Source organism: Podarcis liolepis, assembly GCF_965112155.1.
Source record: "Podarcis liolepis genome assembly, chromosome: 2".
NCBI classification, from domain to species: Eukaryota; Metazoa; Chordata; class Lepidosauria; order Squamata; family Lacertidae; genus Podarcis; species Podarcis liolepis.
In genome coordinates, this window is record NC_139555.1 from 70,035,831 (window position 1) to 70,062,033 (window position 26,203).

At 46.1% G+C, this 26,203-nt stretch overlaps 1 protein-coding gene and 1 long non-coding RNA gene across 6 annotated transcripts in view; one reads left to right on the forward strand and one right to left on the reverse strand.

The window, feature by feature from the left end:
* The window catches only part of UBA7 (ubiquitin like modifier activating enzyme 7), a 48,210-nt gene that overhangs the window by 14,640 nt on the left and 7,367 nt on the right, over window positions 1-26,203 (reverse strand). For 4 of the 5 annotated variants that reach the window (XM_083488667.1, XM_083488668.1, XM_083488669.1 and 1 more), the window contains 16 exons: window positions 25,615-25,721; window positions 23,494-23,584; window positions 22,751-22,895; window positions 22,302-22,399; window positions 21,333-21,483; window positions 20,992-21,149; window positions 15,457-15,567; window positions 14,374-14,454; window positions 10,697-10,852; window positions 10,291-10,456; window positions 7,803-7,999; window positions 6,541-6,605; window positions 5,352-5,532; window positions 3,828-3,902; window positions 2,738-2,927; window positions 2,245-2,354 (listed from right to left, as the gene is read on the reverse strand). In XM_083488667.1, the coding sequence (XP_083344793.1) occupies window positions 2,245-2,354; window positions 2,738-2,927; window positions 3,828-3,902; window positions 5,352-5,532; window positions 6,541-6,605; window positions 7,803-7,999; window positions 10,291-10,456; window positions 10,697-10,852; window positions 14,374-14,454; window positions 15,457-15,567; window positions 20,992-21,149; window positions 21,333-21,483; window positions 22,302-22,399; window positions 22,751-22,895; window positions 23,494-23,584; window positions 25,615-25,721 (2,082 nt within the window). The remainder of the gene's footprint in view (window positions 1-2,244; window positions 2,355-2,737; window positions 2,928-3,827; window positions 3,903-5,351; window positions 5,533-6,540; window positions 6,606-7,802; window positions 8,000-10,290; window positions 10,457-10,696; window positions 10,853-14,373; window positions 14,455-15,456; window positions 15,568-20,991; window positions 21,150-21,332; window positions 21,484-22,301; window positions 22,400-22,750; window positions 22,896-23,493; window positions 23,585-25,614; window positions 25,722-26,203) is intronic. The other variant, XM_083488671.1, reaches the window with a different exon arrangement.
* Window positions 17,736-25,674, forward strand: LOC310700027. Its single transcript, XR_014522370.1, has 3 exons — window positions 17,736-17,816; window positions 20,444-20,585; window positions 25,554-25,674. It is a non-coding gene; the product is annotated as an uncharacterized lncRNA (long non-coding RNA).

The window sequence follows — 26,203 nt, forward strand, 5'->3', positions numbered from 1 at the left end:
AAAGAACACAGCCTGTAGGAGGGTGGGTCATGCGCTGCAAACCACAAACAGGGCTGGGTATAAGGCTGTGTACGCATTAGCATTTTAAAACATGTCTAGGTTGTCCTTTTTCTCACTTTGGATTGAAGCTGGTTGTGGAGGAAACACATCAAAACAGCATTTCATAAGAAATTACAAGATAGATGCAGGATAGATGCTTATGTTGTGTGTACACCGCTTCCCAAAAGAGTGGTGGGATGGTGCTGGATGTGAACAGAAGTGCGTACACAGCCTAAGAGAGTAGTAGGCTAGGTACTACGCAGATTGCGGGAGGGATACTGACCCTAGGCTCATCCCAACCCATTCCTGGCACTCTGGCACCTCCAAAAGCTGGACACAAGAACTGCAGCTTACAGCAACTGTCAATTTCAGGGACATCTTTGGCTGTGCCAACACCCACCCTCCACCTCTGTTTACAACCAGTGTGCTCTCACCACTGGTTTGGGAAGTGCTGTACATACAACATTAGCCACAATCTGTATCTATCCTGTTGTTTCTTATGAAATACTGCATTTTGATGCATTTTCGTCCAGACCAGTTTCTATCCAGAGAAAAAAGTACACCCTAGCTGCTTTTTAAACTGGTAAAGTGTACACAACCTTAGGAGTTTTAAATATCCACTCAAACCCTTCCCAGTGGAATCAGTGGGACTTGGGTACTTAGTTCTACTGGACCAGTAAAGACAGAAATGAAATTCATACATTCAAGAAACCTGTGGCGGGCAGTGCATATGTAAATCCTGAATCTCAATCTACACAAAATACAACTTTAAACTTCAGGCACAAACCTCCCCCACCCCTCAAAAACCCTTAAAAGGTCAAAGCAACAAAACATTCCATACAAACCAGATTTTTTTTATTAGGGCTGTTTGACAGCAGCTTTCAACCTAACCTCCAATATATGGAAAATATTCTACCTTAACTGAAATCTGGGCCCCAATCCTGGCAGCTGATGATATATTGGGATATAATCCCCACAAACTCCCCACATTACATCTGCAGTTGTGCAGACAAATGCTCACTGTATGAAGAAACTTCTGTAACAGCAGCTGTGGAGTAGAAGTGGGCCCTCTCCCAACTCTACCGAACACATTAACAAAAAAAACCCCCACAATTCAGCTACTAGTGTCATTTTAGCTGAATAAAACAGTCTCTCAGCTACAATACAGAACTAAAAGATAGGGGATGGCAGAAAAACATGCTTTGCCTACAGAAAGCAGCTCCTCATTCAGTGTCCAATAGGGGCTACAGAACAAGTGGTCTGGACTGTAACAAATTAGCCTGATTCAGACGTAATGACAAACCATGATTTCCTGTGTCATTATTACTTAGGGTTGCCATATTTCAAAAAGTGGAAATCCGCACACAAAGGTTGTTGAGCTCTTTTTGGCAAAATTGCAATAACATTGGTTATATAGGGCATTCACATTTTAAACATAGTTTATTCCTTCAGAATACTTCTTAAAAGTATCTGTCTATTAGGGTTGTTGTATTTCAAAAAAAATTATTTTTTAAAAAAAAATTAATTAAACAAAATCTGAACTGCCAACAACGGTTTTCACTCGTCTGGTTTTCCCCAGACTTTTCAGTAATTTCCGCCCAGACACTGCTCCCCACTGTAGTATTCTGGCTGCGTCATGGAAATTCCAGATTTATGGCAACCCTACGGTCTATTCATCATTGCTTCTTGTAGTAATCCATATACGTATCCTGCAAGGTAGGCCAGTATTCTGACTCTTATTTTAAAGTTTGAAGGCTGACCCAGAGACCGTGGCTTGTTGAGTATCAGCGAGTTCATGCCAGAGATGAGATTCAGAACGAGGCATCCTGATTTGTAGCTCAGCCTCTAAGCCTCTATACTCAAACTTTTAGCACATGATGAAATCAGATAGTAATTTTTTATTTGGGCATCTGAACCCTGAACGTAAAATATCTTGCCTGTGCCTGCCCTTTACAGATACTGGGGCACTGGGAAAATTTGTCTGTGAGTCATCTCAAGAAAGCACTGTTGATCTTAACCGAAATTAACCTGTTGAGGATTAAGAGGCATAAGCAGAGCTGCAGGAGGGGAAGTCATGGCTGGAACAGCAGAGTCACACACCACACCCTCTCTCCTCCAAGAAGGGTCATGCTCTTCTGCCTTTGGAAACCTGGAGCTCAGAGGGAAATGCAAAGAGAGATGGAAACACACAGGAACGTTTTTTACCTTCTCGAAGTGAATGGGCTCCATAGCATTAGACATGAGGGACTTTTGCTTTTCCAGCTCTTGCCTCAGTGCTGCCAGTTCCTTCCTCATCTCTCCCACCTCTGCCTCATCTGAAAGACACAGTTAGGGGTAGTAGGCGGGGACACAGCCCAGCAGTGGCCTGAGATGTGAGCAATGCAGGGAGAAGCATGTTATCCACTTCTGGCTTGGGTCTACTGTGTGGGAAGCCCAAGTCTCATCTCACCCTTAGAGATCCCATTGCATTTCCTGGCGCTCCATTCACAGATGTGACACGGTTGGCAGACTGCTCTAAGGAAGGATGGGAAACCTGCAGCCCTCCAGATGTTGCTGTACTACAGTTCCCATCATCCTTGACCACACTGGCCAGGCTGGCTGGGGCTGATGGGATGGGAGTTGGAGTCCAACAACACAGGTTCCCTGCTAGGGTCTGGTTGGAACGGTTGAGATACCTGCCCTTCAGCAAACTTCTTACCAACAGAGTCTTGTGGATTCTGCATCTCTTGGTCAGTGAGGGGGATATGCACTCCCTGAAGTGGCTGGAAAGGTGGCAGATGCGAGCCAAAGAGGACTCGGGAAGTGACAGAATCATCCTCACTCACACACAGCTTGTGGGTATTGGCAAAGAGGTGACTGGCAGCCAAAATGAAGGTCTTGTGGGTGGTCTAGAAAAACACAGAAGGTGCATCAGAGACAGCAGCACCCTTCCCCACTATGGACTGTTTCCTTCTCCTGACAACCAGTAACTGGCTCTACTGGCTGCTCTTCCAGAAATGTAGACTCCTTCCAACTCAGCTAAGCATCCTCTTCCCTCCTACACAGTCAAAACAGCATCCCAACTCATGGAAGCCTGCTGCCAGATTCAGACCCGGGGGCTATATCCAACCCTGCTCTTCCACTCTACTCAAACAGACTTCCGCTTGCACAACAGAACTTCCCCTTCCTCTCCTCCCTGCTACAGCCACCACCAAAATCTGGTCCAAAGGGTTGAGGGAGCCTCCAGAGCAGTTTTTGGGAGCGTGCAGGCAGAAGAAAGGAAGCGGAAATCTCACAGTAGAAGTGTATCCATGCAACATTGGATACAAGCCCAAATTGGTGGGAACAATGATTTTGGGAATCTTACATGCCAAATGTGCTGGATCCTGGGTCATTTGCAACCCACACTTCTACAGAGGTATAAGATGGGCTTGGTTCATGGTCAGTTCACTGTTTTAAACTAGGCAGATCAATCAAATGAGAAAAACAGAGCCAACCTCCTGCTCATCAATTAGGGTGTCATGGAACATGTTGGTGCTATTTTACACAATAAATAAGATGGAAAAAAAGATGAGGGGTTTCCACCTGCTCTAGACAGCAAGAATAAAAAAGGCACTAATTTCCATTTATTGCTTTTTCTTTCCCCCCCCTGAAAAGTTACATTCGTCCCTTTCTTTGACCATGAGACTAGGAAGTGGTGAACCTAGCTGTGTAAATGTCCTGATCTCTCCTAGATGTTCCTCGCTGAGGGTGCAACCTCCATTGCATCCCAAGTTCCCCCCACTTCTCAAGCTGAGCTCCCCACTCACATGACTGCTGTCAAATTTCAGCGGTTGTGGGCATCGCTTGGACCCTGACCAGAAAGGAAGTCCAGAGCTTGTCTCCTGGGGACAAAGACAGATGGGATCAGTCAGGAAGCAGCATCAGAGGGGGCGGGAGGAGGAGAAGTTCAAGGAAGGAAACTCTACAGGCCAAGCAAGGGCTGGAAGAGGGCCAAAGGTTTCTGCAGCCTAAAATGATGGGAACTGGAGAGAGAGGGAGGGGGAGGGAGAGAGAGAGAGACTGTGCACAGCCAAGGAAGAGAGAACAAGTCAAGGGCCAAGGAAAAAATATGTAAACGTGCATGTTGTTGATTTTCCAGAGTTCAGACAGCAGTACTAGGTTCCTTGTGAAAGCGAACATTGGCTCACTCATATGCCAAAACCATATAATTTCGCTCCACCAAGACACCTGGGACAAAACATAACCACCAACCACAAAATTATTTCAGCCAATCATTGGTGACTAGTGCTGCCCAGTCACTGGGACTGCAAGGAGGTCAAATACCAGCCTGTGTTGTGCACCAGGTCCAAAGGAAGCAGCCTGATTCATAATGGAGGGAGGGGAGCAACTGACTCAGTGCCCAGAGAATGTACTCTAGAACCCATGTCGCCATCATTAAGAAGGGCCCTGCTGACCTTATATAAGAACTGTCCTAGGTTTAACAACTTGTTGCTTGAGGTGTTACACAGACTGCTTTGTCCAGCCTGACGGTCAGGCTTTCCTGGACCAGATTGCCTGCCTTTGGCCTCTCAGTTGCTGTTTCAGGAACTGTCCGTGCAGTTTGCCTCCGACCCACAGCCAGCCCTACCATTAGGCAGAGTGAGTAACTGTATCTGGGCCACAGATGTTCCTCCTGAGCCGTGATTGGAGATCAAAGCTATGAGTACCACAGGCCTGTCACATACCCAGGAAACAATCCTGCTCTCCTCAGGTGCAGTGGACGACACCACCCCATTGGCTGCGTTGAACTAAGATTCAAGTGCAGTCTAGTCATCTTCCAGTCATGGAGTGTTTATGTGATCCTCAAGCAGCAAAACGTCTTGGGCCAGCCCTGCTGTGACCATCCTGTGCCTTGCTGTGGGGCCAAAAGCTATAAGCAGCTGGTTCTTTGTGCAATTAAAGCCACTGGAGATGCTGTATGTGAACCAGGTCGTATGAATGGTGATGTGGGCCCACCTAGAAAGAGCCCAGAGTGAGAACTACTGGTGTTAAGGCTAAGGGTGAGTAGGAATCTCCCACCAGAGGCTTAATGTTACAGGGGGCTGGAAGGCAACACCAACCAAGTGCCTGCTTCACTGAAAGATGGGCTTTGCAAAGACTACCACTTGGTCTTAATATATCTCACATTAAGCAGCTGCCAACAGAAGTCTGCTGCATTTGGTTCCAGACACCTGGATTCCAACTCTCAGAGCCAGTGCTGAGTGATTGTAACAGAGAAAGGCAAAGGAGTGCTTAGCAAAGCACCACACTGGGAGCCAGGAAATGGCCAGGGAAAGAGGCAGGGCCCATACATGCTCAGGTGGGAAGTTATGCAGCAGCTGCTGGATGTCATGGGAGAAAAGGCGCTCCCAAAGTCTCCGAGCCCAGACCACGCAGTCTCTCCAGTTGCACGGCTTCTCCTGAAAGCTGATGCGCACTGACTCCAGCATCTTGACAGCCTCCATTTCTTGGGACTCTAGGAAGCTGGGGTCCCTGTGGACAACAACAGACCTCGTTTGTGGCAGAATTTGGAGATAACATTGCTCTTAATTCTTCCTAGTAGGTAGTTTGTTATCAATTCCATGCTTAGAAATATCTATGGTGCCTCTCCAAATGCCCGGGGCACCTAACAGACACCAATCTGTCTGTCTTATGTCCAGAATAGTTTAAGACCTAAGAAGGGCCCTGCTGGATCAGACCAAAGCCCCATCTAGTCTAGCATCTTCTTCTCATGCTTGCCAACTGGAGGTTGGCTCTAGAGTCTTGGGGCAATGAAGGTCCTTCTTTGAGAGGTATCAGAATTCCAGCCCAGGAACCTCACCCTTGTGGATTCCCAACACAAGCAATCAGGATGGGAATGAAGTGGCCAAGTGCCTTTTGACATCAAGTAAGTTAAAAGGCAAGAGCAGGGGGCAGAGGGAGGGAAACGTTTCTGAGCATGTTTGTCTCATGTATTATCCCAACCATCCCCCAATGAGCAGCGTGAATGGGGGTTATTCCATTAACACCAACAGATTAGGCTGAGAGGCAGGACTGGCCCACTATGGTCACCCAGTGAATTTCATAGGGCAGCTAGGATTTCTCCCCCATTCAAACCTGATACTTTAACCATTACACCATACTGGTATAGCACACCAAAATGGCACCACTAGGAACAAGGCAAATTCCACCTGTGGTCATCATGGGACTCGGATAATGATCAATATGTCTTCTAGGCGGCTGCAGAGCCCCCTTTTTTGCACTGAATGTATAACTAGTAATTTTATTCACGTGGAGCTCTGAGTGGGTCCTGCCACTAGGCAGTTCCACCTTCCACTCCAGATGCAGCAGCTCCTACTACAGCTCAGAGGTGGGATATGAATGTGTGGTAAACTTCCCTCTACCTCACCCAGAAGACTCCTTAACAAAATCCACTCTATTCCCTACACAGCCCACTCCAAGCTTTCCCTCCTGCCATTTATCTACCACATCACCTCAGTCAAGATCGCTCCCCATACTCACTTCAGGAATGTGTTGACGTTTTCTGCTTTTGTCTTGAAAAGTCCCTCAAACTGATCTCGGGCCCACTGCAAGAGAAAAAGATGGGGGCAGGGGAGTTTTTGTCAGCAGTTACTTGGGGTCCCTTAGAACAGGGGTTAGGGACATTATTTCAGGCAAAAGGCAGGGCTTACTCTCAGGCAAATGGGCACTGGACTGCAGCCTCAGACCACCTCTTCCAGTTGTTCCTTGGTTCTAAAGCAGTATACACACACTGCTTCGGCCTGAAAGCGAGATGAGTGCCACAGCCCCATAGTCACCTTTGACTGGACTTAACTGTCCAGGGGTCCTTTCCCTTTTATCTTTTTTACCTTACACACTTAACATTAAAGCACATTGAAAGCGCGTTCTTTCCCTCAGAGAATTCTGGGCCCTGTAGTTTACCCCTCACAGAGTTATAATTCTCAGCAATCCTTAAAAAACCACAGTGCCCATAATTCTCTGAGGGGCGGAAATATGCTTCAAATGTGCTTTAAAGATATAGGTTGGAATTCAATACCACACTGTGATGAATGTCCTGTCAGTGCAGGTACTGCAGTTCTCTTTGCATTATGTGAAGTTCTGGAGGTTCTCCTGACCCCCCCCACCCCAGAGCCAATCATGGTGGGCACCAAGAGGAAAGGAAGGCCCTGTGGTGCAAGTGGAAGCCCTTGAGCAGGGCTTGTGCTGCAGGGCTGCAGTGCAGTCTGGGAACTCTGGTGCCATTCCCTAAAACTGAACTCCTGCCCCTATTGCTCCTGAGGGTCCTGATGCTACATAACAGGCCCAGCCAGACAGCCTCCCCATCAGGATCTCCTGCTCCACAGAGTGAAGGAAGCAGGGGCATGCGAAGGCACCAGGGCAGTGTGAGATAAAAAGAGAGAGGGGTCTGTCTGGCCCTGCCACAGAAAAAGGAGAAGCAGCTGAAGCTCTGCAAAGGGCGAAGGATTTTGGCCTGGCTTCTGGGCGAAACAGCTGGACCCCGTATCCTGCCGTCAACACTGTTGACAGCCCTGGCCCTTGTGCAGCTGCCTGGAAAGAGTAAATGAAGCCAAGGGGCCAGGCAAGGAGTGAAGAGGAGCTTGGCAGCTGAGAGTTTTCCCTCTTTAGGCATGGACCAACTGGAGAGAAAGGCAGGAGAGGGGTCTCTTTGGCAGCAGCAGGCACTGCAGAGTGGATCTGCGGCTGAAAGAATAAGTAATAGTATTTGAGGAGGCCAGGAAAAAACCAGCCTCCCCCCCCCCCACCTGTAGTGTGTGCTGGATGGTGCTGGGGAAGTGGCGCAGGGTGCAGGGAGGGTACTGCGTCTCTTCCTCCTCCTGAGCTTGGCCAAAGGACTCTGTCAGAAAGGGCACAAAGACCTGGACGTGCCCCCGGGTGCCTTCTGTTCCGGAATCAAGCAGAGGCTTGCGGTACTGCACACACCTTTGGCACAAGTATTTTCCTGCAGGAGGAAAGGGGAAGAAAGAGAGGAGGTAGACGGGACACGAGATCACGTCTACACACACACACACACACACACACACACACACACACACACAAATAAGCAAACACCAGCAATTTCCTGTCAGAATTCTCTGACATCCCAGCAGCTGACACACACACACACAAATGGTGGAAAAGAGCTGGACAAATTTCTGCAGAGTGGACTTCTTTTTCTGATTGGGTGGAGAGAGGGAGGGAGGGGAAATAAAAGAGAAATCTCAATATATTATTTTCTTCAAAAAATGTATCCCAAGACATTTTGGTCCAGCTCTACAAAGAGCCTCTGTCACTCAAATACACTCTTCTGTCTGTATGGTCTGCTGGCTCCTTTTTTGTAGATGCCAAGCCATTCCAGTCTCCTCAGCACATACAAAGCCTCCATTTTTTATAGATGTGCAAAGCAGGAGATAATGGCTCAGTGTGTGTTTGGTGGTCTGTGGCTTGAACCCCAACAGGGTATTATGACCGTTAATTAATGACGGTGACACTTGCAAGTTCTTTAGCACATAACCTCCAACATTTCTCCTATGAAAATCGGGACACATCCTAAGGAAAAGCGGGACATTCCAGGATCAAATCAGAAAACAGGATGGTGTCTGTTAACCCGGCACTGTCCTTGGAAAATAGGGACACTTGGACAGTCTGTTATCAGTGTTCGCATGCTATTAAAAGCACACACAGCTATTTCAATCATCCTTACAACGATCCTGTGTGGTAGGCCAGGATTATCACAGCACAGATGAAGGTGATGAAGCAGAAAGACTGTGGTTTGCCTAAGGCCAGCCAGGGATGTTCACAGCTGATTCAAGATCTGACTTGGGGACTTCCCTGCTCTACACAGCAAGAGAGCTTTCCTGTTTATCAGCACTGTGTATATTTTGTGGGCCTGCATTTGCAAGACACTTCAAAGACTCTGGACTTTGGATTTGGTCTGGGATGCCTCTGGCAGTTTCGGCAAGAAGTGAGAGCAGCCCTGTTTATTATGCAGGCCTTCTAGCTCCTTGACTTAGCCGGCCCTGCCTCACATACCCATAGGGGAACGGCCATAGCTACTTCGCATGCAGAAGGATCCAGGTTCAATCCCTGGACTCTCCCAAGTCTTGCTGGACAAGAGCTGCTTCCTGAAACCATGGAGAGTTGCTGCTACGTAGTCAGTAGAGAGACAATGCTGATCTGGGTGGGCCAACAACCTGACTCTAGCTCCCTAGGTTCACCTCCCCTTTAATATCTATCGGCAGGATACACAATGCAGTCAACCATAAAGTAACATGGGATTTCTTCCCCCAGGAATGGATCAACTTTCTGTGTACGAAGCACCAGGTGGCTGGCCCACAGCAGCAGCAGGTCCATCTAGTCTGGATCCGGTTAGAGGGCAGCCCCCAACGCTCACGGGTGCCAATCTCTCAACATCTGTTCCTTTTTAAAAAAAAATATGCTTGTTTTCTGTCTGCCAGTTCATAGGATAAAGCTTGAAAAATGTGTGCAGCAGGTTATGTTAATGATTCATTAGCTGACGTGTCCATGAGCAAAGTGACCAGGATACAAAAAGTTTAGAGTCTTCTGTGTCCACCTATACAACTCCCTGTCCTTGCCTTTATCATGATGACCTCCAGCTTATGTATGCCTGCCCTGCACACATACTGCCTTTGCCTGCAGCTTCCCACCATCCCTTCTGCGCTACACTCTAGGCCAGCCTGCAAAAACTGTCAACATCCTGTGAGAAACAACAGTACTAGAATTTGTATACATTATTTCCCCGTTCCCCCACCCACAAGGAAATCACAGTGTGGAACAGAGGCTATGGCTACAACCCTATACCCACTTACTAGGCAATTCAAGGGGCTTACCTCCGAGTAAATGCACAAATGATTGCACTGTGAATCAAGGGTTCTGATTTAAATGTCATCTGAGCTCACTGCATGACCTTAAGCTAGTCTGCCTCAGCCTTCCATTTCCAATATGGGGATAATAAAAAATTACTAACACATTATTATTATTATTAATTATTATTATTATTATTATTATTATTTACAAAAACTGGCCTACTTTGCAGGGCTGTTGTAAGCAAACATAATGTCTGTGTGGTGCTTTCAATACTTGAAAGTGGTTGGGAAAATGCTAAGTAGGTGATTAATCATATAAAATAAGCACTTTCAAAGAAGCCTGCGTAACGTAATTCATTCTGAGCATGGAATGCTTATTACAGGGAGCTGGTGGCTACAACACAGGCATTCTGTATGAAACACTCACTGGTTTGCAGACTGTCCAGGGCACTGGCAACGCCATCCAAGCCAAGGAAGAAGTCATCCCCATAGAAGTGCTCTGTGTCTGGTCCAACCTGGTTCTGCTGTGCTGATAGATTGATGTGGCGGTTCATGAGTTTTACGGCAGCTGCTGCCACTTCTGACTTCTGCTTCTACAGGAACAAAGGGAATATTACTAGGGAGATCCAGGGTAGAAAGAAGTTGGTTATTGCCTGGGTTCATTGGCCACGGCACTTGTTAGAGAGTCAAGTCAGAACCCACCCTCTCCCCTGTAACATTACAAATAGGTTTGTGAATATTCTCGTGTCTGTTGAGATTTATTCCTTGGGCAAACTGTCCCCAGCACCGCCTCACCCAAACCTCTTTTCCACCATATTCACTGCAAGACTTACCGACACATCCCCTGGTCGAAAGAGGAACTGCCTGTTGAGGTTGGAATATTCAATGGTATCCATGTCCGTCACAGTGATGCTCCCACCCTCACTAGCAGCCAAGCCAATCATGGCAAAATTCTTCAGGAGCTCACAGCCAATGGCACCAGCTCCCACCTGAGGAAATTTTAATAAGATGGGTTGAAGGCCCATGGCATTCTGAGCCAGGATGATCTCAGTGACTCAAGTGACTGGGGCAAGGGGACACAAGGAGATACCTCTCCAAGTTACATGTGGCTGGTTCAGATATAACGTTTTGCTCCACATGGGTGCTGTTGCCATGCAGGAAGAACACATAGGAATCAGGGCACTCCCTGATGACCCATTTATTTACCTGCTTATTGAGCATTCATCTTGGTTTGTTGGCCAGGGGATTGGTTGACATTGGCAATTTAACAAACATTCACTCTGATTTGTTTATAGGGAGGTTATGTGTCAAGCCTTATTCCCAGGGCATTCCCCCATTGGTTTCCAAATTCAGATCTTTTGGTGGAGTGGGTTTGCTATGCAAGCCCTCCCAATCAACTCTCATTGCATCAACTTGAATTTGCTGGTATGTGATTCAATCCCACCCCAAATTAGTCTGGAAGCCCCCTAAGTTATGCACAACTTCAAAATACACATCATCATCATCATCATTATTATTGAAAGGCTAGACATGAAATTCCAATAGCCTTTCCCCCAAGGAATTCCTTGTTGGTTTTCAGTTCTGACAAAAAGTTTTCTATATGACTGTGTATTCGTCACATCAAAGTAAACCTTATGTTCAACGAGGCCTGAAGACAGATGGAACATTTGCACTTCTCACAGAGAATGCATTATAATTACAGAGGCTGGAATAGGCATTTGCAACAGCACCAGAGAACTGTTGTAGAATCTGAAACAGTTTACTAACGCAGTTCCAAAGCATGGATGCTCACTTTATAAGAAATGACAAACTGAACAATCTCCCTCAGGGTCCTTTCCAACTCTACAGGTCTATGATTCTATGAGTCTAAGTGAACCTCTGGCCACAATTTCTACAACAGATGTTCGTTAGCCAAAACATGTCAAGGCAAGGGAAAATATTTGACTTCGAAATACATTTTGACTCCATCTGGCATTCTGTACCAAGTCCTAATTTTGCTACAAAACAAGAACTAGAAAGAAAACCCACAATCTCATTAGATCCATGTGCCAATTCTTCCAATGTTTGTAACACAGAGAGAACAATACAAGGCCTTCAAACAAGAAAAAGGAGTAAAACAAGGATGTAACATCAACCCAACCCTCTTTTATCTTATAAATCAACTATCTACCAGCTCTTTTTGAAACTGTTGTGAAGTGCAGGATTACCAGAACATGACTCAGCGGCACACTGCCTGATATTTACTGGTGACCTCACCATGCTCTTACCTTTATAAAACTTAACTGCATGCTACAATGGTTCTATTTATCTATCTCTATCTATCTATCTCACAAAAATTATACCCCACTTGATTGTAAAAAACCTCAAAGCGGTTTACAAAAAGATATACATGGGATGCACAGATGAGTTTGGCAGGGCAGGAGGACCAAATTCCACCTTTCACCAGAGGTAGCAATAAATCAATCAGAATACAGAAATGCATTTTACAAGTGTAAATCATACATGGCCTAACAGCAGACACGTTATGAAACTTTAGGGATGGTTTTCCAAGAATTTTGGGTAAGAAAGAATACTGAGAATTTTTATCTAGTCAGTTTATGCACTAATTACATACACAGTGGTACCTCGGGTTACATACGCTTCAGGTTACATACGCTTCAGGTTACAGACTCCGCTAACCCAGAAATAGTACCTCGGGTTAAGAACTTTGCTTCAGGATGAGAACAGAAATCGTGCTTCGGCGGTGCGGCAGCAGCAGGAGGCCCCATTAGCTAAAGTGGTGCTTCGGGTTAAGAACAGTTTCAGGTTAAGTATGGACCTCCGGAACGAATTAAGTACTTAACCCGAGGTACCACTGTAATGAAGGGTGTTTTTATCTGTACCATAATTTCTGGATTCTGCACCCAGAAGACTCCAATTCTATGGTGAAAGTGTAATAAGCAAATCAAGAATGGTTATGCAAAGTGGAGTATTTTATATATACAGAGAGAATGTGCATTCTTTATTCTTATTCTGATGTTTGAGTTAAGCTAGAAAGAGACGTGGGCTGGAGAAGTTCCACCTCCTAAAAACACAGGAGCCTTCTTCAGATCCTGCCTGCCTCTTCAAATACAGTGGTACCTCTGGATACGAACGGGATCCGTTCCGGAGCCCCATTCGCATCCAGAAGCAAACGTAACTAGCAATGGCGCGTCACTTTTCACCGCGTCTGCGCATGCAGCGAAACCTGGAAGTAACACACTCCATTACTTCCAGGTTGCTGCGGAGCACAACTCAAATGCACTCAACCCGAAGTGCATTCAACCCGAAGTATGACTGTATTCCCTTCAAGCGACAGAAGCTTGAACCCACGTCCACCATCTTTCTTTCCCTTCCTGGGTCAACATTATCAGGGATACATGGCAGAGTTGCCCACTTTTTCTAGGCATTCAGGTCTACAGAAAGTGACCCCTCGGAATACAGCTCTTAGTGACTGTTGCTATACTGTAGTTGTTTGCACTATAATCCAATGGTATAATAAACAACAACCAACAACTGGGAGTCCGCCTTTAACAATTGACTCTGTAAACTGGGACAAAATCCCTGCATTGGTTGTTATTCTAGCAAATGTTATGTTTACAAAGTAACTTCAGTAACAGCTGCAGAACAGATCTAGGTCAGCTACTCATCATACAAAAATCGTTCTTCTAGCTAGTGTCATCGCTCAAACTAAAGGAGTCAACACTCCCTCTACTGGAAAACACTGGAAAAATAAGCACTACAGTTAAGTGAAAAAGTCAACCAACTCTCATCAGTAGCACCTTAAAGACCAACTAAGTTAGTTCTTGGTATGAGCTTTCGTGTGCATGCACACTTCTTCAGATACCAGGTATCTGAAGAAGTGTGCATGCACACGAAAGCTCATACCAAGAACTAACTTAGTTGGTCTTTAAGGTGCTACTGGAAGGAATTTTTTTATTTTGACTATGGCAGACCAACACGGCTACCTATCTACTACTGGAACTCTCATCAGTGGCTAGATTAAGGTGGGTGGCTTTCAGGTGAGACCAGTACCCCTCATGTGGGCAAGTATTTGGCAGTATCCGCCCAATGTTGTTGACATCAAAAGACCAGCCTATATTTCCCTACCACCTCCTCCTCCATTTAATTCAGATTTACCCTTTCTATAGAAAATCTGATACACTAAAAAAACCTCTGTTGCCAACAACCCATTTGCAATATTCAACAACGCGTTTTCAATATTAAACCCTAGTCCAAAATACGTAATCCAAATGCAATCTTAAATGTCAGGGTCATTAGGAAGAACTACAGATGTCAAAACTTTATTATGTTTACACCTCACCTTTCCTCCAATTTTATCAAGGCAGCACATGTCTTTCCTCACCAATTTAACCCTTGCAACATCCCTGGGATGTAGGTTAGGCTGAGAGACCTTGTGGCAGAGAGTTACATACATTCATGAAGCTTTGTGTGGGAAGAACCTGGCTTCACCCAGCCTGCCCCAACTCACCACAAAGTATTTCTGCTTCCCAAGCCATTCCTGGAAGGTATTCCCAAAGACAGCAATCTGCCCATCATAGCGGCTGCCACGCTGTCAAAAGGGAGAGATGACAGATATTAGAGACCTAGCAGGCGACAGATGGAGAGCAACACAATCCCTGTAGGGTGGCCCTATACCCATTCTAACAGATTTAGAATTTGGGCACTGCGTGGGTGTTGAATCAAGTAGGAGAGAGGGCGGCCTATATGTCAGGAATGTAGAGCCTGCAGCTTTCCAGCAGCCCTAGCCAGCTCCAGTAAAGAGAGATCAGCATGAGTGCAGCGTGTAGATGCACTGTCAGAAGGTTTGTCCACGTTTGAGCATTACTGAGCTATTAATCTACTTTTTCCACACTTGCATTGGATCAGAGTACCCCCCACATATTTATTTAAATTTGTATATGAGGAGAAACTTTGCCTTTTCCAGTTATTCCCTTTTCTATTTATTGCTGCCTTCTAATTTGTTGATTCAATTATGCCAATCAAACAACGAGGCATACACACAGGTAGCTGCACACACACCTTCCCCGCCCAAGAAATGTGCAAAAGCACCCTGTCAAATAAACATAAATTCTCAGTATACAATTCTGCCGTTTTCTGCTTTTGTGTAAATCTGAGGGCTCAAAAGGGCGGGAGATACCACTGTTCAGAAGAACACTGGAAACAGAACGGCCAGAAAAGAAATGAAAGCATGGAGGAGTTAGTGGGTTTTGAAAGAAGAGAAGCAAAGAGAACTGATCCATTCATCCACAAACACCAAAGCGAACAATCTGCAACCCTGATTGGAGAGGTCCGGAGCACAATTTTCCTCAGTTTAATCAGATTATCTCCAAATCAAAAAAACTTGAATGTGTAGGGGAAAGCATTGAGACTGGTGCTGTTTGAGGGTAACATCATGTGGACTACACAAATTAAATGGGAACAAAAACAGCTCTAAACACACAGTAAACTCCTTTGTGGAAAAGTCTGGAATGCCTTGGAAGAGGCAGAAAAAGAACTGTGATCCCATCCTATCTCTAACGGAAAAGTACAAACTGCAGAATTTGTCACATACTGGAGCACAGTCTTCCTCAGTCAGCTGCACAGTATTTTCCTCTTCAGGCAGACATTCATAAGCATCGAAGTACAGCCACTGGTCCAAAGGAGTGAACTTCCCTGAGGCAGCCTGCAGACAGAGAAAAAAAGGAGGAAACTGCTCAGCCCTTCCTATAACTGCACGTTTGGGTTTGAGAAGAGGGAGCAGCCACTCTTAATGAACACAGAAAACTCATGGAACATACTGTTCAAATTTTCCTGCTTTCCTCCTCTGGAGGGGGCTCCTGTGCTTTAACAGCTGCACGTCAGGCCAAAATTCAACAGGTAATGCTTCTCATCTACGTGTCAGGAAAAGCTGCACATTTCAGTTTTCTATGTTTTACACCACTGTTTAAGGCACAAGAGCACTGCTGGGGTGAGGAGATGGTAACTCTCGTCATTCCACACCACTCTAGTCACGTTGGCAGCAGCCCTGTTGGGCACCCAGTCATGCTGGGAGCTGAATGACCTATCTCTGCAGCAAAGACAACAAATTCGCCTGCAGCCGAAAAGCATGTATGAAAATTACAACGGAAATTCTAACAACAGGTATTGCTCCAATTTATATCCGAGGCGTTTCTTCTCCCCACCCCCATTATATTTTGGATCCATTCAGTACAAAACACACATGCGCAGCACATAGCTGAAAGCCTAGAACTCGCTCCCACAAGAAGCAGTTGTGGCCACTTTGACTTTAAAGGAGGATTAGATAAATTCATGGAGGGAAAGGCTATCAGTGGCTACTAGCCACAACTGCTATGTGTCAGGGGCAGTATGTTGCTGTGAACAGCAAGCATTACATCTCACCATGGTAGGGAAGAATGTGACCAGGTGACCCTTTGTGCCCGCTCAGCCTGCTGCTCACTGCTGATGGCCAACTCCAAGGCCTCTCCAGCTCTCCCTTCTTACAGTTCTCTGTATCTTGAAACCAGACATGGGCTGGGCAGTTTTTCAAACAGAGGACACCTTCAGACAGAGGCCTGTTCCCTGCAAAGTAGGTCACATGGCCACCCTTCCTGGCAACCCAGATACCCTTTAGCTTGTCTTGTCATTTAACACCTCAAGAGAATCAGATATTCCATTCTGGAAAACAGCATGTTAATATCTTGCCCAACCTGTGCTTCAAGATCTTCAGCAGTCAGTCCCAGATTTGGCCCAGACCCCAAGATATTTGGCAACCAATAAACTATGCTTTTCTAGAAGTGTGGTAAGAACGTTCAAAGCACTCAAATGAAAACAATTTTCTCCCAATGCAAGTTGCAGGCGCACAATCCAGAATGGGACCACAGTGTGAGGAGTGGGAAATTATTAAAACCCACTCCCTCCCACCCACTCCCACCGCATGCCAGTGTCCCGATCCTGATCAGGTGTTCTGCACTGGTAATTTGTGAAAGAAAAGGCAAACTCAAGGGAAACCTATGTGATAAACATCACACTGAGTTTGGCCTCGCTCGCTAATGTCTACAAAAACCATGCAAGGCACATGGAGGGCCTGTGTGGCCTTCCAGATGTTGGGCTCCAGTCCCCAGCCAGCATGGTCAATGGTCAGGAATGATGGGAGCTGGGGTTTAGCAACATCTGGACTTTTACAGGTCCCAAATCCCTGCTCCAAAGTACTACCATCTCCTCACAGCTGCAGATGGAGCCTGCAATCTCGTGGTTTGCCTAAAGCCACCAGTGAGCTGAGAAAGCAGGTGTAATATTCGAGCCAGAGATTTCCCAGCTGTCAACGTGCCCTTTAATCACATTTAATTGGATCTGCTCCTGAGAAAGCAGAAGGGAAGGGGAGAAGGTGCCAAGATGAGAAAGCTCGGTGCCACAGATATGGAAATGAGCCAGTACTGAAGTAGTTATTGAAGTTGTGGCTGCCAAAAACCACTCACCGTACAACCCAAACCCTGCGCACATCTACTCAGGAATAAGCCCCACCACGGTCAATGGGCCTGACTCCCTGGTGACTGTGTAAGGATTGCAGCCTAAATCTCGAGGTTTCTATCTGCTTTCCTCACACCAAACATAATCTTATATACTTCTATCATGCCCCTACTTATTCCTAAACTAAAAAGCCCTAAGCATCATAGCCATTCTTCATTGCCCAATGAACATTTTGACTGCCTTTTTTGCTACACCTCTGCCAGCTCTCCAATATAATTTTCGAGATGAGGTGGCCAGAAACTATACATGGCATTCCAAGTGATGACATCAGGATATGGGAAGTTTTATTTTCAAATTCTCTTTCCTAACTGTTCCCAAGATGGAATTCACTTTCTTCACAGCAGCTGCCACTCACTAGGTAGAGATCTTCATCAATTTCACCAAGACCCCAAGATCTCTTTCTCGGTCAGTCAATGACAGCTGACTGAACAGAGATAAGGGAACTAGCTGATAGAAACCTAACCTTCAAAAATCCTCAAAGCTTATGATGCCATTTGGTGGACACTGTAAAAAAAAGCAAAATAAAGTAGCAGCAGCAGCAGCAGCAGCAAAACACTACATTCGTAAGTGAACAAAAGTAAGGTTTATGAAGAATAATCCACTGCATATCCCTTCTCTGATTTACCCCCTAAACCAAAGTTATAGCAAAAACTACCTATGCATGAGAGATGAAAGACAAGTAGGTAATGGTGTAGGTGGGTTCCCACAAGGCAAGACACAGTGATAACAGCAAAAACATTTACTGAACAAACAGAACTGGACAACGGGGGCAAGGCAACTGCTTATATACATTTCTGAAGGCCTGGGCCACTCCCACTCCCAACATGATTGGCTGTCCAAACTTCCAAGCTGTCCCTCCTTAACCCAGCCCTGCTTGGCTCAGGGGGAATCAAAGAGTTGGAAGGGACCACGAGGGTCCTCTAGTCTAAACCTCTCCAATGCAGGGATCTTTTTGGCCAACATGGGGCTCGAACCCACAACCCTGAGATGAACAGTCTCATGCCCTACCAACTGAGCTAGCTCCACAGTTGGTGGAGGAGCCCCACCAACAAGTGAAGCTTCACAGTGCCTGCCCAAATGGTGGGCAGAAGCTACAACCAGTAGTATTCTAACTGGCAAGAGCCAACAAACACCCATGAAACAGGGGGTTTCAGGGGTGGCTGGGTAGGCACCGGGTCTGTCTGCTGGATCTAGTCAGCCTTGCTGTCATCACATGATGGCAACAGGTCCAATTCAGGCCTCTTTGCTATCCCAGTCTGGGAGCCGGTGCCTGGAAGGACCATGTTTTCCCTCCCACTTCAGTCTGCCCCTGCAAGTGCAAGCAGCAGAGTTGAAGATGCAGCGATGGTTATGCATCTCTGTCAAGCCCTACAGCTGCCAGCCAGGGATCTGGACTGCAGCCTGATATCAGTATGCTTTTGTTTAGATTATTAAACAATAAATGCTTGTAAGAAAAGGTTTAAAGCAAGTGAAGGATACTATTGAAATGACATCCCCCACCCATCGTTGAAAATGCTGGGAAGCAGTTAGCAATAACTTGTGCAAGCAGCTATTTCCTGAAGCAGATGTATAAGCACTCGATCCTCGCACTTTGCACACTTCCAGTATAATACACAAAGAGGAACTTGCATGATTCAGAAACTCTGTGTAGCTCTTCAGGAATTATACTATAGGTTTAAATAACAGAAACCCAAATGGGAGTGGCGTCACTATGTGGTATCCTTGGACAGCTGTCGGGACCCCACTACTGATGCCCCCCTAAAATCTTTTTCCCCTGACTTTGCACCCCGTGCAGATTGGATCTAGCCAACCTTTCCGTTTCCCCTAATTCCCCATAATTTCCTCTGACCTGGCCTTGCCCTGGAGCATTGTGGAGAAGCAAAAAGTAGACCGGCACAGATGCCCATTGCTGGCTTAGAGCACTGTCACTGCAGTCCGATGAGCCCCCCAGCGCCCTCTGAGAGAGGAGTGGGCCCACCAGGAGACACTTTGCAGAGAATCCCCTGAAACATGGAATCAGCCCTGAGCATAAGACATTTGGACAGTCACCACCTGGCACTTCTAATAACCTATAAAGGGACAGGTGTGCCCCGTCTGACGATTCCCAAGTTAACACTGAAATGAAACAGTTTTCTTTCCTTTGTATAAGATGATCCAAAGTAGTAGCTGTTGCAAAACTGCATGTCAGCTGCCTCATACCTGCACTCATTTAAAACTGCCTAGCTGGGCCTGTGAGTTGATGATCCTAAACTGGCAAATCCAGAAGAAAACCAGCTAGATTGGTTTACAAAAGAGGGCAGGCAGCAACCTGAAGTCAACAGTGACACAGAAGCAAATGGGTCACAGGGGACAGGGCAAGTGCCTTTCTGAGCATGAAACTCAAGCACCTGCCACTTCTGGGCTCAATCAGGAAATGTTCAGGTGATTCACTCATACCTGATAGGAAGCCTGTCCTTTGGGTAGCTTCAGGATGCTCCTTGCTTCTTACTTCAACGTAATACCTCTCCCCTCTCCCCCCCCCCTCTCTATATATAATTTTATAATATCTATTTTTTAAAATCTGTTGCTTTTATTGGTAGTTTTATTGTATTTCCTTATGAACACTTTATGTAAACTTCTTAAAAGGATTCTTTTATGAAGTGGTGTGTGTGTGTGCGCGTGCGTGCATGTATTAAATAAATAACAGAAAAATAACAATCATTAACATTTGTGCTGTGATGCATTCAAAGAATTTCACATGTGTTATCCAATGGAAATTCTTACAACAACCCTGTGAGGTAAATCAGTATTATTACTGCAGAAGTTTGCACATATTGGAAAACAGGCTGGGTGGTAGTGATTTGCTTAAGGCCACCAAATGAGTTCATGGCACAGGTGAGACTCAAAAGTGTGTTCACAAAAACGCCTTAGACTGCAATGAAGTTCTTGGTTTTTCCCCTCAGGAGCATTTCATACCTCCCCCTGCCCCCCACAGCTGCTCATGCCACCACAGCTTCATTGTGTGAAAATTCATTTCTGTTTGTACACACCAGGGGGCGTGGACGGGCAGGGATGTCTTTACCCTATGCAAAGGTGTTCACACCCTGGCTAGAGATGGATTAGGAATGACTAAAGGGCACCAGCAAGTGTGAAGTTGGTGTTGAAGCAGATTAAAAACCAGGCACCGGAAACACAGTGAGTGTATGCTATATGGAAGTGTGAACACAGCCTCAGACTGGGGCCTCCCTCATTCTCTTAGCTACCACATCATCATCATCATCATCATCATTATTATTATTAACATTTATATCCCGCCTTTCCTTCAAGGAGCTCAAGGTGGCATACACACTTTCCCCCATTTTATCCCCACAACAACCCCGTGAGGTAGATTATGCTGAGAGGCAGTGGCTGTCCAAAGGTCACTCAGTGAGCTTCATGGCTGAGTAGGGATTCGAACCCTTGTTCCACACTCGAACTACTTTAGTATTTCACACATTCCACATGCTGGCAGCAGCTTCTTGAAACGCAGATGCCTCATGGAAAGTGACCTCCAAGCAGCTCAAAAAGCTGCCTTCCTTCTTCACAGGAGTCTGCCACTCACCTTCAGCACCTCTTGGGCAGCCAGGCCTCCGATGAAGGCATTGATAGGGCTCAGGTCACCAGAACATCCGTAGGAAAATGTCCGCACCAGGTCTTCTTGCAGTTCCTCCTCCTTGCTCACAGAGACGGTCTGTGCCAGTTCCACCATCTTGTCTGCATCTGCCTGTTGAGGAGTAAAGATGAGAAAAGAGTCTATCTGAGGAGACTTACAATGAGCTACTTGCAGGAAAAGTAATGACGTTCTCTGCAGAAGGAGACAATATCCTGCTCAGGGTTGGAAACATGAGGAAGCCTGGGAGGCCGGTTGGGATTGCTAAGAAGAACGAAGGCAACTGGGGAGACTTGCCTGATTCCTGGGCCTAGGCAGCCGCTTCATCTCCCTCTGGAAGACATGCAGTGCCCAGAAGGCCGCATGGAGGGAGCGACAGCGAGGTAGTTTCCCCTTATCCGGGATCCTGATCTTAGGATTAGCCCTGGAGGTACGCAGGGATTCCTGGGAATACAGAGAGATTAGTGGACAGTAGTAGAACTACCTAATGCACATCCTTCTCTTTAAGGTAGGAGGCGGAGAAACTCAGGTCCAGGAGCTGAATATAGCTCCTTAGACATCACTGTCCTTCCCTCAGGACTCTCTCAGGCTAGGCCTCCTCTCCAAGTCACCTCCCCGCCCTCTCCTCAGGCTATGCTCTTCATGTGCCCTGCTCTGCATCCTCCTTGAGTGTGGAGACCTTAGCGTGGCCTGGGTGTACCCTGCTGTACAAAGAAAAAGCCACAGAATCCATTTCCCTACCCACTTTTTGAGTCTCAACCCACCCACCCCTGACATGGGGGCCTCAGAAAGTTGTCCAGGAGGTAATGTGACCCTTGGGTTGCATTTCCCCATCCCTGCCTTAAGGCAACACACTTCAAGAAATGCCTCTCCTCACCATAGCTGAACATAGGAGCTTTACCAACCATGCCAGACCACTGGCCCATCTGGCTCAATACTGTCTGTACTGACTGGCAGTTGCTCTCCAGGGTTTCAAACAGGAGCTTTTCCCAGCTGTTTCTGCAGATGTTGTGGACTGAACCTGGGATCTTCAACATGCAGAGCACAGAGCTCGATCCTCTCCCTAGCTGCTTGGGCTGGCGTTCTGCACCCAGGCTCTAGAAGACAAGTTTGGAGGTCTCTTCCCTGGTGAAGTAGTCCTGTTTGAGTCCCCCAGCTAAAATGCTCAGCCCTGGCAATAAGCTCTGCCCATCTTGGCCCCCTATGAACTAGCTAGAAAAGAATAACTACTTTTTTCACCACCACCAGAGAAGAGAACATACATAGGAGTGTTTCTGAGGTATCTTGACTTGGGTGATGATCCCACCGCATTTGTATGGAGAAAAAGAAGACGTATCTCCAACTTCCAAGCTGCAGGTTCCTAAACAGACACAGATCACAAACATTAGGTCTGTTCTCTTAGTTGTTCAATAGGACTGAAGTCAAATGAAATGATATAAACCCATTCTCTGCATTTCTTCTGGAGGTCTCTTGTCCTATCAGGTGCTTTCATACTCACTAGCGAAGTCCCACAAGGTTCCTAATAGGAGTGACATAATGCTTCTTTCCCCACAACGCAGTGCCACCCCATCCTTCTGTCAAACTCCACTCTCATAATCTTTGCCTGTCCATCTACCTGATCCACATCTATCCTCCTCTGGACACTTTCTGTGTGCAGGCAGGCACTGTACCCAGAGACATGAGGAGAAGGAGGAAACAGAGGGCCCGTTACCTTTCAGACGGATGATGCAGGGCTCGGAGGTGTTGAGTTCTGTCATCCCCTCAACCCCGGAGAATTTCACCCAGTCACCATCCTCAAAGCGGTGGCCTTGTCTCTCCTCATTGTCACATGCCACAGTCACTATGCCAGGGTTACTCTGGAGGAAGAGTATATTATTATTATTATTATTATTATTATTATTATTATTATTGCTACTACTAAGGTTAAATACATCACTTAATACCAAAGCAAGCTGCTAGGCAGTTTACAAAGTAGAAAAAAACAGTTACATTAAAATATAAATACTCATAATTAAAATATGCAATAAATCAATTGCATTAACACATTAAAATATAATTGTCCATAATTAAAATATGCAATAAAACAATCACAATAAAACAACACAGCAATGAAAACAGGAGACTCTGGTTGAGAGATCAAAGGATTGCCTGCAACTGATTAGATGGTTACTCCATCTGTTTAGAGAAGTTTTTAATGTTTGATGTTTTATAGTGTTTTTAATATTCTGTTGGGAGCCGCCCAGAGTGGCTGGGGAAGCCCAGCCAGATGGGTGGGGTATAAATAATAAATAATAATTGTTATTATTATTATCCAAGCTTGGAAAGACATCTTGGGGGCTTCTTTGGAAGGAGGCATGTTCAATCCAGGGTGTGAAGGACATGAGCTCAGAAAGGGTGACACAAGCAGGCAATAAAGTGCAGGAGACAGATGTTATCTGGGTGAAGAGACATTACCTGGGTGATGTGGTGAATGGCAGCAGAGGCAGGTTCATCCTCTGAAGGATTGCGCACAACGAAGTGTTCTCCAAAATCACAGAAAAGTTGCCTGGAGCCAAAAGACCAAAGCTCAAGAAGTCAGACTTCTACAGTGGTGCCTCGCAAGACGAAAAGAATCTGTTCTGTGATTCTCTTCGTCTAGCGGTTTTTTCGTCTTGAGAAGCAAGCCCATTGAAGAATTAGCGGATTAGCGCTATTAGCGGCTTATCTGCTGATCGGATCAGCTGATAAGCGGCTTAGCGGCTTAGAAAAAGGGGGGGAGGGGAAAAAACCAGCAGGAACTTGCAAGACATTGTCGTCTTGCGAAGCAAGCCCATAGGAAATTCGTTTTGCGAAGCACCTCCAAAACAGAAAACTCTTTCGTCTAGCGAGTTTTCCGTCTTGCGAGGCATTCGTCTTGCGGGGCACCACTGTACTTCGTTTTCCGCCCTACACTCAGTCACTGCTCCACCCTGAGAAAGCCCCTTCACTTCCACCCATGGGGTCTACCTGCTCAGAGAACCCTCATCCTCCATTACGGAAGGATGAAGGTGTCAATTTCACTTTCTATCCATTTTCCAGTTTTAAGTTCAGTTCTCCAAATTTCCACCTCCGTTTGCAAGTATTTTTTTGAAAGCCCACACAAAAATTAATTGGAATATTAGTGCAAATTCTAATATACAGTTGAGAATTTGGAAGGGGGTTAGTCTGCATGGTACCTGAGTCCCTTCTAATGCCTAGGGTCCTAGATCCAGCAAAAGGTTAAAATCTAGTGGAGGATTCCATTGTTGAACTAGCCAGGCAAAAGCCAGGGGAGAATGAGCTGGACCAGAAACGGAGTGAGAGCCAGGCTTGATTTCTGTTGGAATGCAAGGCTATAGTTATGGGAGAAACGTTTCCCAATACGTTTCCGAGCACAATTCAAAGTGTTGGTGCTGACCTTGAAAGCCCTAAATGGCCTTGGTCCAGTATATCTGAAGGAGCGTCTCCACCCCCATCATTGTACCCGGACACTGAGGTCCAGCACCGAGGGCCTTCTGGCGGTTCCCTCACTGCGAGAAGCCAAGTTACAGGGAACCAGGCAGAGGGCCTACTCAGTAGTGGCGCCTTCCCTTTGGAACACCCTCCCACCAGATGTCAAAGAGAACAACAACTACCAGGCTTTTAGAAGACATCTGAAGGCAGACCTGTTTCGGGAAGCTTTTAATGTTTGATGTATTATAGTATTTTAATATTCTTTTGGAAGCCACCCAGAGTGGCTGGGGAAGCCCAGCCAGATGGGCAGGGTATAAATAATAAATTATTATTATTATTATTATTATTATTATTATTATTATTATTATTATTAGCAGCAGCAGCAGCAGCAAGACCATATTGGGGTGCTAATGCTGTGAGTCCCTCCATCATAGGCTCAGGATGTATATATGTGTAAACAAACCATATCTCATAAAGACACCACTGTCTCTGTTGTCCCTCATTCAAAGAAAACTGAACCCTGGGTAAGCACGGGAACCCCTGGAATCACACAGCGCTTGGGGATTGGGGCAGTGTGCAACAATGCACATTTTAAAACAAAACAATTTATTATAATATAGTGCCATTTTTGATATTTCAACTAACATATGCACACTTTACCAATTTACAGGTGATTATCATTTCGTGCGCAGGTTCCATTCCAGGCCCCTTTTCCCGTGTGGGGGGGGAGTATGTATAAGCGCCCCCTTCCTCTTCTGGGTCCAAAAGGACCCACGTGTGGGTGATCACATGTTAATTGGACATGCCTAAAATGGTCACCACCGGTATATGCATTTTTGTACTCAGTGCTTGGCTGGAAAACTGAATGGCAAATTCAAAGACGTGCAAATTTTGAAGGACGGGTGTGCTTGGGTTTATATCTTGTTTCGGAAAAAAACGAACTCAATTGAGTTCACCCTTAAATGCAAATTGAATCAAATCTCTCCCCCATCCCTACCCTGAGGTGCCCAGCCAGAATGCTGGCAGCTTTTACGAATTCTTAGTTCACCTCTTATTCCTCCGAGAATCACTGCACCACTCCAACATCCCAGCCTCAGGACAAGGACAGAAGCCCCCAGCACCTACCCAGCCAGGCCCTTGGTGTCAACTAGGACAAAGCAAATATTCTTGGAGTGGCAGAAATCACTGATTCGCAGCTGCTCCTCCAAGGGTGAGTTACTCAGGACCACAACCTGTAAAGTTTGGTGCAGAATGGTATCAGAATAGTGATCTGCATAGCGTAAGGGGCTAAGAAACAGCACGACAGAGAGCACTTTCCAAACAGATTCTCTGTTCCCCATCAATGACTACGGGTCATGTAGTGGTAATTCCTGGAGCCAATCACCACCTGTTGCTAGGCTTCCCTGTCTCCAGGCAGAATTTCTCAACATCAATACTGAGCCAGTTTCCCCCTCACCCCATCTGTTTTGCTTTAACAACCAATCTGATGAAGATCTCTGGTGGTCTCGAAAGCTTGCTCAGTTTATGACATTTTGGTTGGTTATTTCTGAGCACAGCTTATGTAGATAATTGGCCCCATGAGATAACCCTGCTGTGAAACAAGCAGTGGTGCTTCTGTCCCTGCTTGTGGTACACCACCCAACACACTGCAGCTATCCCAACCAACCACAGACATGAGAGCTGATCCCCACATTGAGCTTCAGGTGCAGCCTCA